General features: G+C 49.4%; 1 protein-coding gene across 1 annotated transcript in view; it reads right to left on the bottom strand.

Annotated features, from left to right (window-relative positions):
• The window catches only part of LONRF1 (LON peptidase N-terminal domain and ring finger 1), a 37,001-nt gene extending 35,601 nt beyond the window's left edge, over window positions 1-1,400 (bottom strand). The window contains exon 1 of the mRNA XM_038560228.1: window positions 650-1,400. Coding sequence (XP_038416156.1) covers window positions 650-1,385 — 736 coding nt within the window. The 5' untranslated portion in view covers window positions 1,386-1,400. The remainder of the gene's footprint in view (window positions 1-649) is intronic.
• Between the last annotated feature and the right edge of the window lie 10,137 nt (window positions 1,401-11,537).

Here is an 11,537-nt window from a genome sequence, read left to right on the forward strand (position 1 = left end):
CCGGAGCGGGGTGCGGGCGCCCAGCTCCCGCCACGCCCACCGGACGTCACCCGTTACACACCCCCCCCCCCCAGCTTATGCAATTGTGCCCTCCCGCGGCTTCCAACTGCCCCAGTGACTTCTGCGGGGTACGACGGTACACGCCGCGCGCCCCGCCTGGGCTGGGGAGCCCCGCCCCCCGCCCCCCGCCCCGGCCGCCGAGTGCGGGCGGCGGCCCCAGCCGGGCCGGGCCAGGCCGGCCAATTGCAGGAAGGAGCGCGGCAGGAAGCCGCGGCTCGGGCTCGCCCAACTTCCACCCCATCCCGCGCTCCGGCGCCCTCCCCCGGGCCGCCCGCTCCGCTCGGGGCGCTCCCGCAGACCGCAGGGCCGCGGCCGGGGAACCCCGAGCCGGGGCGCCCCTCCCCGCGCCGCGTCACAGCCGCCTCCGAAGGCGATCCCCATTGTGACCGAAGCACTCCGGGGCGCCGCCCCCTCCCACACCCGCCGGGACCCCGAAGCCCCACGCGCGGGAGCCGGGCGGCCTCGGCGAGGCGGAGGAGCGTCCCCCGGGGCGCCGCGAGCCCGGGGTGGCCGGCCCGTCGCGGCGGGGGCGGGGCGGGGGCGGGGGCGGGGGGGTCGGCCGGGCCGCGCCGCATCCCCGCGCGGTCACCTGCTCGCAGCGCCTCGCAGGCGGCGGCCAGGGCCTCCCGGTAGCGTCCCTGGTGCAGCAGGTCCCCGAGCCGGCCGGCCGCGCGGGCTCGCTCCCGCTGGCCCGGGAACCACTTCTCGGCCAGGTGGTTGAGGACGACGCTGGTCCTGAAGCCCGAGGCGGCGATGGCGGCGGCCGGAGGCGGCGGCCGCGGGGTGGTGCCCTCGGCATCGGCGGCGGCGGCGGCGGCGGGCGGCAGCCGGTCCCGGCACAGGCGGCAGCGGGCTCGGAGCTGCCTCCGCAGGCAGCGGCGGCAGTAGCTGTGGCCGCAGGGCACGGTCACCGGCTCGCTCAGGAAGCCCCGGCAGCCCAGGCAGCGCAGCAGCCCGCCGGCCCCGGGGTCCGCGCCCGCCGCCGGGGCCGCGCTCCAGCCCAGCCCGTGGCGGAGCCGGTAGCTGAGCACCAGGCAGTCCACCAGGGTGCCGAGGCAGTCGGGCCTGCCCGGGGCCCCGCGCCGCAGCGCCGCCGCGTACGCCTCCAGCGCTCCCTTGAGGTGGCCGCCCAGCGCCAGCAGCTCGCCGCGGCGGAGCAGCAGCTCCCAGCGCCCCGACTCCGCCGCCGCGCGCTCCAGCCGGTCGCCGCCGCCGCCGCCGCCGCCGCCGCCGCCCACTTCCCAGAACCGGCCCCGGCCCCGCGGCGCGGGCGCCATCTCCCGGCTCCCCCCCGGGGAGCTCCTAGCCACGTCCGGAGAAGACATGGCCCGCGGAGGGCTGCGCCGCCGCCGCCACCGCCGCCGCCCGCCGCCACGGTCGCGGAGCCTCCGGGGCGCGCGGCTCCGCACGCGGCCCGCGAGCTGGGGGGCGTGGCGCGCGGACACAGCGGGGCGGCGCGCGCCCGGGAAGCCCCGGGGGCGGGGCCTGGCGGGCGGGGGCGGGGCGGGCGGGGCGGGCGGGGCGGGGCGGGGCTCCGCCCAGGCGCCCGGGACTCCCCCGCTCGGCCCGCGCCCGGGTCCCGGAGGAGCCGCCGCCTGGCCCCGCCCTCCCGAAGCCCCTCCTGGGCAGGAACGCGAGGTCAGATGATCCCCCAGCGGGGCTCTAATTGGCTCCTCCCGAAACGGGGGCCTGGCTTGTAATTGAACAAAGCCTCGGGCCGCGCAGGCCTCCCCGCCCCTCGCCTCTCCGCGGGCCGCCTGCCCTCACCTGCCTCCGAGGCTTCTCCCCTAATTCCCGCTTGGCGGGTGTTTTTCTGCCGGCGGCTGGGCCCCGGGGCTAAAGCCCAGACCGCCAGCACCGCCCGGACACACCCGGCGCCCTGGGCGGGGGGGGGGGGACCCGGCCCGTGGGCGCCTCCCCGTGTGGGGGTCAGGTGCACGTCTGCAGTTTCTTTACACCCAAGTTACAGATGGACATGTAGAGGCGGAGGACCTAAGGGTGCGCCGAGTCAGTCTGGGGACTCTGACTCCTCCCGCCTAGGCTAGGTCGACTTTAGAAACAAAATAACCCCACCCACGTTCCTGAGCCGACTCCCAGCGGAGGACAAGGCACTTTTCCACGGTGGCAAGTTACTGCGGATTTCCTGTTTAAAACTGCCCCCACCGCGAGGAAGAAAGCCCGCAGGTTCCCAAGGTGGCCGACGCGCTCTTCCCATCTCATTCAATGCTCCACAGCTGGCTAAGGCCTATATTTGGCATTTTTAAAGAGAAACCACCAAGATGAATAGTTTTCATAGGGCAGTTATAACGCTACAACCTGCGCAGGGTTTGCAGCATCGCCAACAGAAGGAAAAAAAATGATCTGGGTTTTTGTAAGTCGGTTATATTTCCTTTAAACTTGGTATCAGCGAGTTTAAAGCTCTCAGTTGAGAATACAGATCTGATAACAGGCCACTAGATGGTTAATGCTGGAAATGACTTAGAACTTTTAATCCTTTTTCAGATGGTTAGAACAATTGCCCAGAGAGGGAAGGTTACCTGCCCCAAATCACACAGCCAATAATATATGCAGGCTCTGCTCCCTTCTCTCATTTCACTGTTAGGTTACCGTGTTAGATCTCAGAGATATATTACATGAGATTTTCAAAATAAAGAAAGTTGGTAAATGGAATGTTAACCCGAGCATGCTATGCCTGAAATGGGCTAACGTTTAATTAACATCCTTCTTTATATGGAACAGGCAGTTAGGCTCAAAACTGCTTTTGAGTTACATATGTTTTTACTACACAATGAGCAAATTCTGTAACTTCAGACGAGATGTGGATATATTGCCCCAAAGGAACAAGGAAAAAGCTAGTTAAGGAAAAGCGGAGGCTCCCATTCCAACAGGGTGCAGAGGCAAACGGGTTCCTGTACTATTCATGATTGCACCTGAAAAACACTGTAGCCAAGAAACAAGGAGCAATTCCTAATCATTTGAGGTGGGGAATATTGGGATTAACCGTAATTGTGACCTTGAATTTAATCCTAACCCCCCCCCATATTGCCTTCCCTCAATAATAAGAATGAATGCTCACATACTCGAGACTTGAAACCATAAGTGAGAAAACAAATATTCCTATGTAGATGGACATTGACTTTTTGTGATACATTCCTGTCCTTAACAGCAGCTGGCAAAAATGTACAATAGTAAATACTTCATGCATGTGTCCATGATTACTCATGAAGTATAATAAATTAACAAATATGCTTATATTTCCTTCAGATAGAGTTCCAGTCAGGTTTTATTATGGAATTTCCCCCAAAAGTAAAATGTACGGTTCAGAAAATAGTGTGAAGTATCATTTGTCCTTTCGAGTTTCTTTCCCTAATAAATGTGACAGATAAGCACATCTGATTCTGGTGTGAAATAAAATGGTACAATTACAATAATGTGAGAGGGAAAAAAAAAAAAATGGGACCGTGGGAGGAATCTTGCCGTGATCTCCTTGGCATTTGTGAATGGTTATAATTCATGTTTGCTCGTTTATACATTTACATAACTGGTTCTCATTTATGTAACTTATTTATGTAAGAGGCTGCCTCTGTGGCCTTTCTGTGCTGCACAGTTTCCCTCTGAAACAGGAAGTCTGGGGCAAAACAATCACCGGCTGTAGCAGGTCACTCTTCCATCATTCTCTGCCACCAAAAGGGGATATGCGCTTTGATGTGACTGCCTTTTAAATTAAGAGGAGAGAAAAACTAGTACCTTCATTCATTTTCTAAAATTCGGACTTTGGTCCCCGGCTCCCCGGGCAGGCTGCAGTGGAGGAGGGGGAACCCGCGAAGCAGCCCCCTGGCCAGAGAGAGTACACCGGGGTGAGGCTCTCCCCTCTTTCCCTCTGAGCATTACTTGCCTCTGTCTTTGCTAACAAAGTAGTAAAATCATGAGATTTGTATTTCATTTCAGTTTTTTAGTGTTGTCTTCTAAAATAGATCAGTTATGTAAGAGAGTAAGAAGAAAAGCATATCTGTTTCCTAATTTGGAAAATGCTTATCACCATCATTCCCTTCGTATCCCTGCCCTCCCCCCGCCACACCAGAAGGAGACTTTTCCTGATATAGTTAGGTAAACTCCTATTTAAGAATAACGTAACATAGTGCTTTTCCTGGACACGAGTCAGCTGAAGATGTGTATTTGAGCCTCTTTTTTTTTTTTTTTCTTTTTTCTTTTTTCTTTTTTCTTTTTTTTTTTTTTTTTTTTTTTTTTTGCCGTGGGTGAATTTACCATTTGTTTCTTCACATTCTTACCATTAAAAAAGAAAGCCTGAATTTAAGCTTTAAAGAGCCAAGCAAAATTATATCCTCTTTCTGATTTATTGCAGTTGGTAACATTCCGGTTAGTGCATTGAAAACAGTAAACTCTAAAGTCCAATATAACCAGCACACACCCAATAGCATATATGTACATAATGCACAAATGAAAGGGTCTTCAGAGACCACCTCTCATAGCCCTTATTTTATGTGTATGAGGACACTAAGATCTGAAAAACTCCTGGTTTAACGAAGTCATACTGGAGGGGCAATCCGGAGACCTGGTGCCGCCCATATTTGTGCTGTCTATCTGGGAGGAAGTCCTTTGCCATCTGTAAAATGAGGGAACTGGAACCATCTCTCAGGTGCCTCTGCCTCTGGATCTGAGCCCTAAGGGTTTGTTTGAACACAATTGAGAGGAGGCAGCGAGTCTTCCAAGCTCAGGAACACAGCAACGTGACACCTGTTACATGAAAATCTAACAGCAGAGGAAAGGCTGAGAATAGAAGGGGTATCAGGAAGCACACTTTGTTGATGCACACCCAGCCCCATCCAGGGGAGGGGGGATCTGATCTCTGGGACGTTAACCCTTTCAATCATAGGATAGGGATCCCCCACCACACACACCTCCTCGCCCCTACTGTAATTCTGTGAGAGGCTGGAGAAAAGTCTGGGTGTGGGGGGGTGGTTATATAACTTGGGCATTTGTGGGGAAGTTTATATAAGATGCTAAAAATACAGTATATGATTGCTATAATAGTTTCTAAGTGAAAAGCCCTAATGAGGACAACCTGCTAGGTTAAATAGAGGTGATGCTAAGTAGATATCTAAACCCAATTGTCTGCAGTGACTACTGTCTAACCAAGTACAGTTTACTACTCATTGCTAATAAAAATATTCTGTTATCTTCATGGGGAACACTGTCAGTGTGCTCAGGGGGGCACTACCCTTACCATGGGCACCATTCTTAATTCTTCTTTCCAATGCTCTAAAAAAATCTAGAAATACTAAGTAGGTAACCCATATTCTATTTTATTGGTAGGCAAATTGATAAAATGAGCATATTTCCCAGCATCAAGCTGTTAGAAAGAAATAGACACAGGAATAAATCCCATATATTATTTAACAAGCCCTAAGAATTAACCACATGTGAATTCCTCTTGCTCTCTATCCTCCTTCCTTGACTGCACCCTGCCCTCATGCATTTAGCACTTATCATCTGATATATTATACATATAATTTGTCTCTACCCTTGAGACTGTAAACTCCTTAAGAGCTGGAATTTCTGCCCATCCTGTTCACAGATGTGTCTCCAGCACCTAGGACACTAGATGATCATTGTTGAATGAATCATGGACAAATTAATGATATCACCTAATATTCTTCAGTCTTGTTAGTGATGAAAAATCTTTTAACTGCTAATACACGAGGATAAGTTATTTTCTTCATTTCTCTTCTCTTTCATACTTCCCACCTAGTCTGCCAAAAGATCTTGGTTCTGCCTTCAGGATATATTGAGAGTCTGACCCCTTCTCATTGCTCCCTCCACCCCCTGACCTTTCACTCCCTCCCTTCCTCACTCCATACTCCCATAGTCACCATGGCCCAAGCCATCAGCATTTCCCCTCCTAAAAAAAGCACAACCAGTTTGGGTATTCTTTAGATAAGAATTTTGCAAGTGGAAACAGAAAATTAAATTCAGCAACATTATATGTATCTACAAATCAAAAAAACCACAAAGAAATATATAGTTGAACAGCACAAGTTTGAACTGTTCAGGTCCACTTGTATGTGGATTTTTTCTGTAAATACACACGGTACAGTACTGTCAGTGTATTTTTTCTTCTGGTTTTCTTAATATTTTCTCTAGATTACCTTATTGTGAGAACATAGTATATAATACATATACAATATGTATGTTAATCAAATGTTTGTGTTATCGGTAAGGTTTCTGGTCAACCGTAGGCTATCAATAGCTAAGTTTTGGGGGTGTCAAAAGTTACACATGGGTTTTTGACTGCACTGGAGGTCAGTACCTCTATCCTCTGCATTATTGAAGGGTCAACTGTATAACCACCTAACATAGTGAATGAAGCTTTAATAATTTGAAAATTATAAAACACTAATACTTTGGATAGAATCTAGCATTAGTATTGCTATTATTACTTAGAAATGCTTGCCAAACTGAGGATAATAGAAAGTCTTTGAAGATTTGAGAAGACTTGGTGATCCCACCAAGTTACATGGTCTACGTGGGTCCATGTAGGATCCCAAGAGGGTGATCCCACCAAGTCCATGATGTCTACATGGGTCAAAAAATCTTGGAGCCATCCCGAACTCCTCTCTTTCTCTCCTATTTCACATACACATGGCCAGCAAATCCTTTTGGTTCTACCTTCAAAATGTATCCAGATTCTGACCCCGTCTCACTCTGCCACCACCTTGGTCCAAGTCACCAGCAGCATTCCACACCTGCTGGATTACTGCCACAGTCTTCTCACTGGCTCCAACCCCCTTTGTTCTCTTATCAGCACAACAACCAGAGTCATCACCCTAAACCATAAAACAGTATGCTCCTCAAAACACATTTATTCCTCAGTTGAGCTCCCAAGAAAATTTAAAGTGCTGACCAGTGACCCAGAAGTTAGTCCTTGATCTATCCTACGTACCAGCCTTTCTGATCTATCTCCTGCTGGTCTCCCCATTCTTACTCCTCCCTGGGCACATTGGCTTCCTCATGGCCTTGGCTCTCTCTGTTCTCCTGTCTTGGGATGCTCTTCTGACAGATATGCTCAAGGCTGCTCTCCCTCTTTCCCTTGGAGCATTTGTGCAAATGGCACCCTCTCGGTGATGACTTTTCTGGTCTCCCAATCTCTCTTACCTGTTTTTTGTTTTTTAATCTTTCATGTTTATCCCTAATAAACTGTATGTTTATCTTATTTATTATAAATTCCACAAGGGAAAATTTAGGGACCAGGGGGCAAAGACAAAAGGGCCAGATGATGGAGACATTATTTATGTATATAATAAACTGCTTTATTTACTGTTGGATTTCCAGTGCTTAGAACATATATAATAAATCCATGATTAAAAAAAAAAAAACAATTGTCGAATGGTAGAATAAGGAAGGGGCTTTGGTGCTACACACAGGTATACGTGTGCTTTGCTGCCCACCTTTCTGCCTGTGCTGGCTACGGTCATTGTGCCACTGCTTAGAGGAGAGAGTGAATTCTGTGGAATTAAGGAGGTGGAATGGAATCTAGAACATGGTTTCTTATGATAGGATCTAACAAAATCGTAATTGTATTTAAGAAAGAAAAGAGAAATAAAGTTGCAGTGTCAGCTTCCTTGAAAAAGAATCACTAATCCTAGTGGACAACACTGAGTAAATATACTTTTGGATAATTCACATATGTCCTGGCAATCTGACAAACTCCTCATGCCTGCCAACTATAGAGGAACTCCCCCCCGATTCTGTCCCCCTACGATGTAGTTTCGTTTCATTTGTACCTTCCCAAGATTATGCAACTTGGTGAGGCTATCCCCCCACTGAGAAGATAAAGCCTGGCTCATTTTCAGCTCCTGTGTGATGTTTTTAGAATCTGAGATATTAAATTGTAAAAATGTAAGATTGCAATTCATAGAAAAATGAATGATGTGTATAAAGTGAACATGTATATGGTTTCATCTGAAAGACCAGAGTACGTTATTTGGGCGGGGTGGACATTTGAGCTGGTGAAGGAGATACAGCATGTTTGGTAGGCAAGTCCCTGTGAGTAGATTGGGCCAGATGACCTGTGTCCCAAGATGGTCTACAAGTTCTCCAAAAAAGGAAAGATGATCACTTCAGATGATGGAAGAGTTCACAACCAGGAGATGATAATGTACAGATCAAAGAGTCAGGGCAAGGACATAATGGTGGAATAAGCAACCAGGTTAGAGGTTGAAAGTTAAGAGAAAACCAGAGGAAGAGGAAGAGATGGAACGTATCAGGTAGATATGCATCACAGACCATCTTTCTTCAGTGTCCAGTGCATGGTTTAGGCCAGACTGGCTTAGGGCCTTGGACAAGAGAGAAGGAACTTTTTTTTCTATCCCTGTTTTCAACTCTGAAATAGCTAGACTAAGGGATATTCTTTCAGACTTAAGTGAAAGAAATTCAGTAAACAACACAGATTCTATTAGCCAGTATGGAAAACTATCACAAAAATAAACAGTCCAGAACAAGTTTAAGAATAATGGATACATTAAAATACTACTAAGGGAAGTCAGACTCAACCAGAGTTTTAGGTCAGCCAAGAAAGACAGTGATGCTTTCCAGTGATCCATCCTTTGGTGTTTTTGTCAAGAAGAGACTGCTGGGCTGCATGCATGGTCCAGGTATCCCACTCCTTAAAATAATCCTTAAATTCTTATATCTTGTCTTAATTAATCCCATTAACTCCCTTATGGAACCAAATTGCAAACACATAACTTTGTTTTTTTTTTTTAATTTATTTTTTATTGGTGTTCAATTTACTAACATACAGAATAACCCCCAGTGCCCGTCACCCATTCACTCCCACCCCCCGCCCTCCTCCCCTTCCACCACCCCTAGTTCGTTTCCCAGAGTTAGCAGTCTTTACGTTCTGTCTCCCTTTCTGATATTTCCCACACATTTCTTCTCCCTTCCCTTATATTCCCTTTCACTATTATTTATATTCCCCAAATGAATGAGAACATATAATGTTTGTCCTTCTCCGACTGACTTACTTCACTCAGCATAATACCCTCCAGTTCCATCCACGTTGAAGCAAATGGTGGGTATTTGTCATTTCTAATAGCTGAGTAATATTCCATTGTATACATAGACCACATCTTTATCCATTCATCTTTCGTTGGACACCGAGGCTCCTTCCACAGTTTGGCTATCGTGGCCATTGCTGCTATAAACATCGGGGTGCAGGTGTCCCGGCGTTTCATTGCATCTGTATCTTTGGGGTAAATCCCCAACAGTGCAATTGCTGGGTCGTAGGGCAGGTTTATTTTTAACTCTTTGAGGAACCTCCACACAGTTTTCCAGAGTGGCTGCACCAGTTCACATTCCCACCAACAGTGTATGAGGGTTCCCTTTTCTCCGCATCCTCTCCAACATGCAAACACATAACTTTGAATAAAAAGCCTCGCCATCAGAAATGTCTTGACTGGAGCTGTAAGTAAAATGTGCATATTTGGTCCAGTACATGAATCCATTTATGATGCCCCCTTCTCTGTCCTAACTGGCTAGCTCATATGAACTCCCAGAATTCTAGCCACTAATTTAATCTGATTCTGACCCCGATCTTTGTAAAAATTCAGGATCTGACACCTCTGACTCTGACTCATTTGTTAGGTGACGACACTTCTCATCCAGTGTGGAGGGAACTGAAGGTTCCTGCAAACCCATTTATTAACACGCTGACTTTGCTACAAGTGCCTTTGGCTTTAGAGGATTTATTTATCTGGGTATCACTGTATCTTTCTCCCCTGTTTCATCAACTCAGGCCTAAAAGAACTAAGGCCTTTTCCATAGCAAGTGCTTCACCAGATTTAGATCAAACCTTTCTGAGCAGACGGGGGCATTTTGAGTAAAAGAACAGCTCCAATTTTGTTTCTCCTAAATTTGATGTAGCCGAGTTATTTGACCCCAGATATAACTAGATAGCTCAAATGCAGCTTGCAGTAGCTGTGAATACTAAGCTTTCATCTATGGTTGACCCTTGAACAACACAGGTTTGGACTACGAAGGTCCACATTCCGGAAGATTCTTTTTCCATAGATATAGTACAGTCCCATAAGTGTATTTTTTTCTTATAATTTTTTATTATTTTTTAAAGATTTTATTTATTTTTTTATGAGAGACACGGAGAGAGAGGCAGAGTCACAGGCAGAGGGAAAAGCAGGCTCCATGCAGGGAGCCCGATGTGGGACTCAATCCTGGTACTCCAGGATCACACCCTGGGCCGAAGGCAGACGCTCAACCACTGAGCCACCCAGGCATCCCTCCTTTTAATTTTTTAAATGACGTTTTACTTGCTTTATTGTAGTAATACAGTATATAATGCAAATAACATAAAAATACATGTTAATAGAATGTTTATGTTATCAGTAGGCTCTCAGTAGTCAAGTTTTGGGGCAATCAAAAGTTACACTCATTTTTTTTTTTTTTTGACCAGGCACGGGTCAGGGCTCCTACCCACCCCTACCGCCCTGATTTTGTTCAAGGGTCAACTGTGAATTTGTTAAAACAACTTGCTTCAAAGAATGTTTTGGAATTTATATGATAAATCAAACTTGTTTTGTGTTTGGGGAAAAAAAAGAGCTACTTATATGTATAAGAAAAGTTTGCAAATACAGAGATGGTGTCCGTTGAAGGACACTGTGCCACACACAGTGAGGCCAAAAAGCATCTCACTCAGAGCATAAGCCCCCCCCACCCCTCCAACCTCCTCCACACCGCCCATCCTCCACCACACCCCCATCCTCCACGACACCCCCATCCTCTTCCACACCCCCATCGTCTTCCACACCCCCATCCTCCTCCACAACCCCATCCTTCTCCACACCCCCATCCTCCTCCACCCCCCATCCTCCACCACACCCCCATCCTCCTCCACACCCCCATCCCCCCATCCTCCTCCACACCCCCATCCCCCCATCCTCCTCCACACCCCCATCCTCCTCCACACCCCCATCCTCCTCCACACCCCATCCTCCTCCACACCCCATCCTCCACCACACCCCCACCCTCCTCCACACCCCCTCCCCCCATCCTCCCCACACCCCCATCCTCCTCCACACCCCCATCCTCCTCCACACCCCCATCCTCCACCACACCCCATCCTCCTCCACACCCCATCCTCCACCACCACCCCATCCTCCTCCACCTCCCCCACACCCCCCAACCTCCTCCACACCCCCATACCCCATCCTCCTCCCACCCCCCCTCCTCCACCACACCCCATCCTCCTCACACCCCCATCCTCCTCCACACCCCATCCTCCTCCACACCCCATCCTCCACCACACCCCCAACCTCCTCCACACCCCCATCCTCCTCCACAACCCCCATCCTCCACCACCACCCCCATCCTCCTCCACCCCCCCATCCCCCCATCCTCCTCCACACCCCCATCCTCCTCCACACCCCATCCTCCTCCACAACCCC

This window comes from Canis lupus, chromosome 16, assembly GCF_011100685.1.
Source record: "Canis lupus familiaris isolate Mischka breed German Shepherd chromosome 16, alternate assembly UU_Cfam_GSD_1.0, whole genome shotgun sequence".
Lineage (NCBI taxonomy): Eukaryota > Metazoa > Chordata > Mammalia > Carnivora > Canidae > Canis > Canis lupus.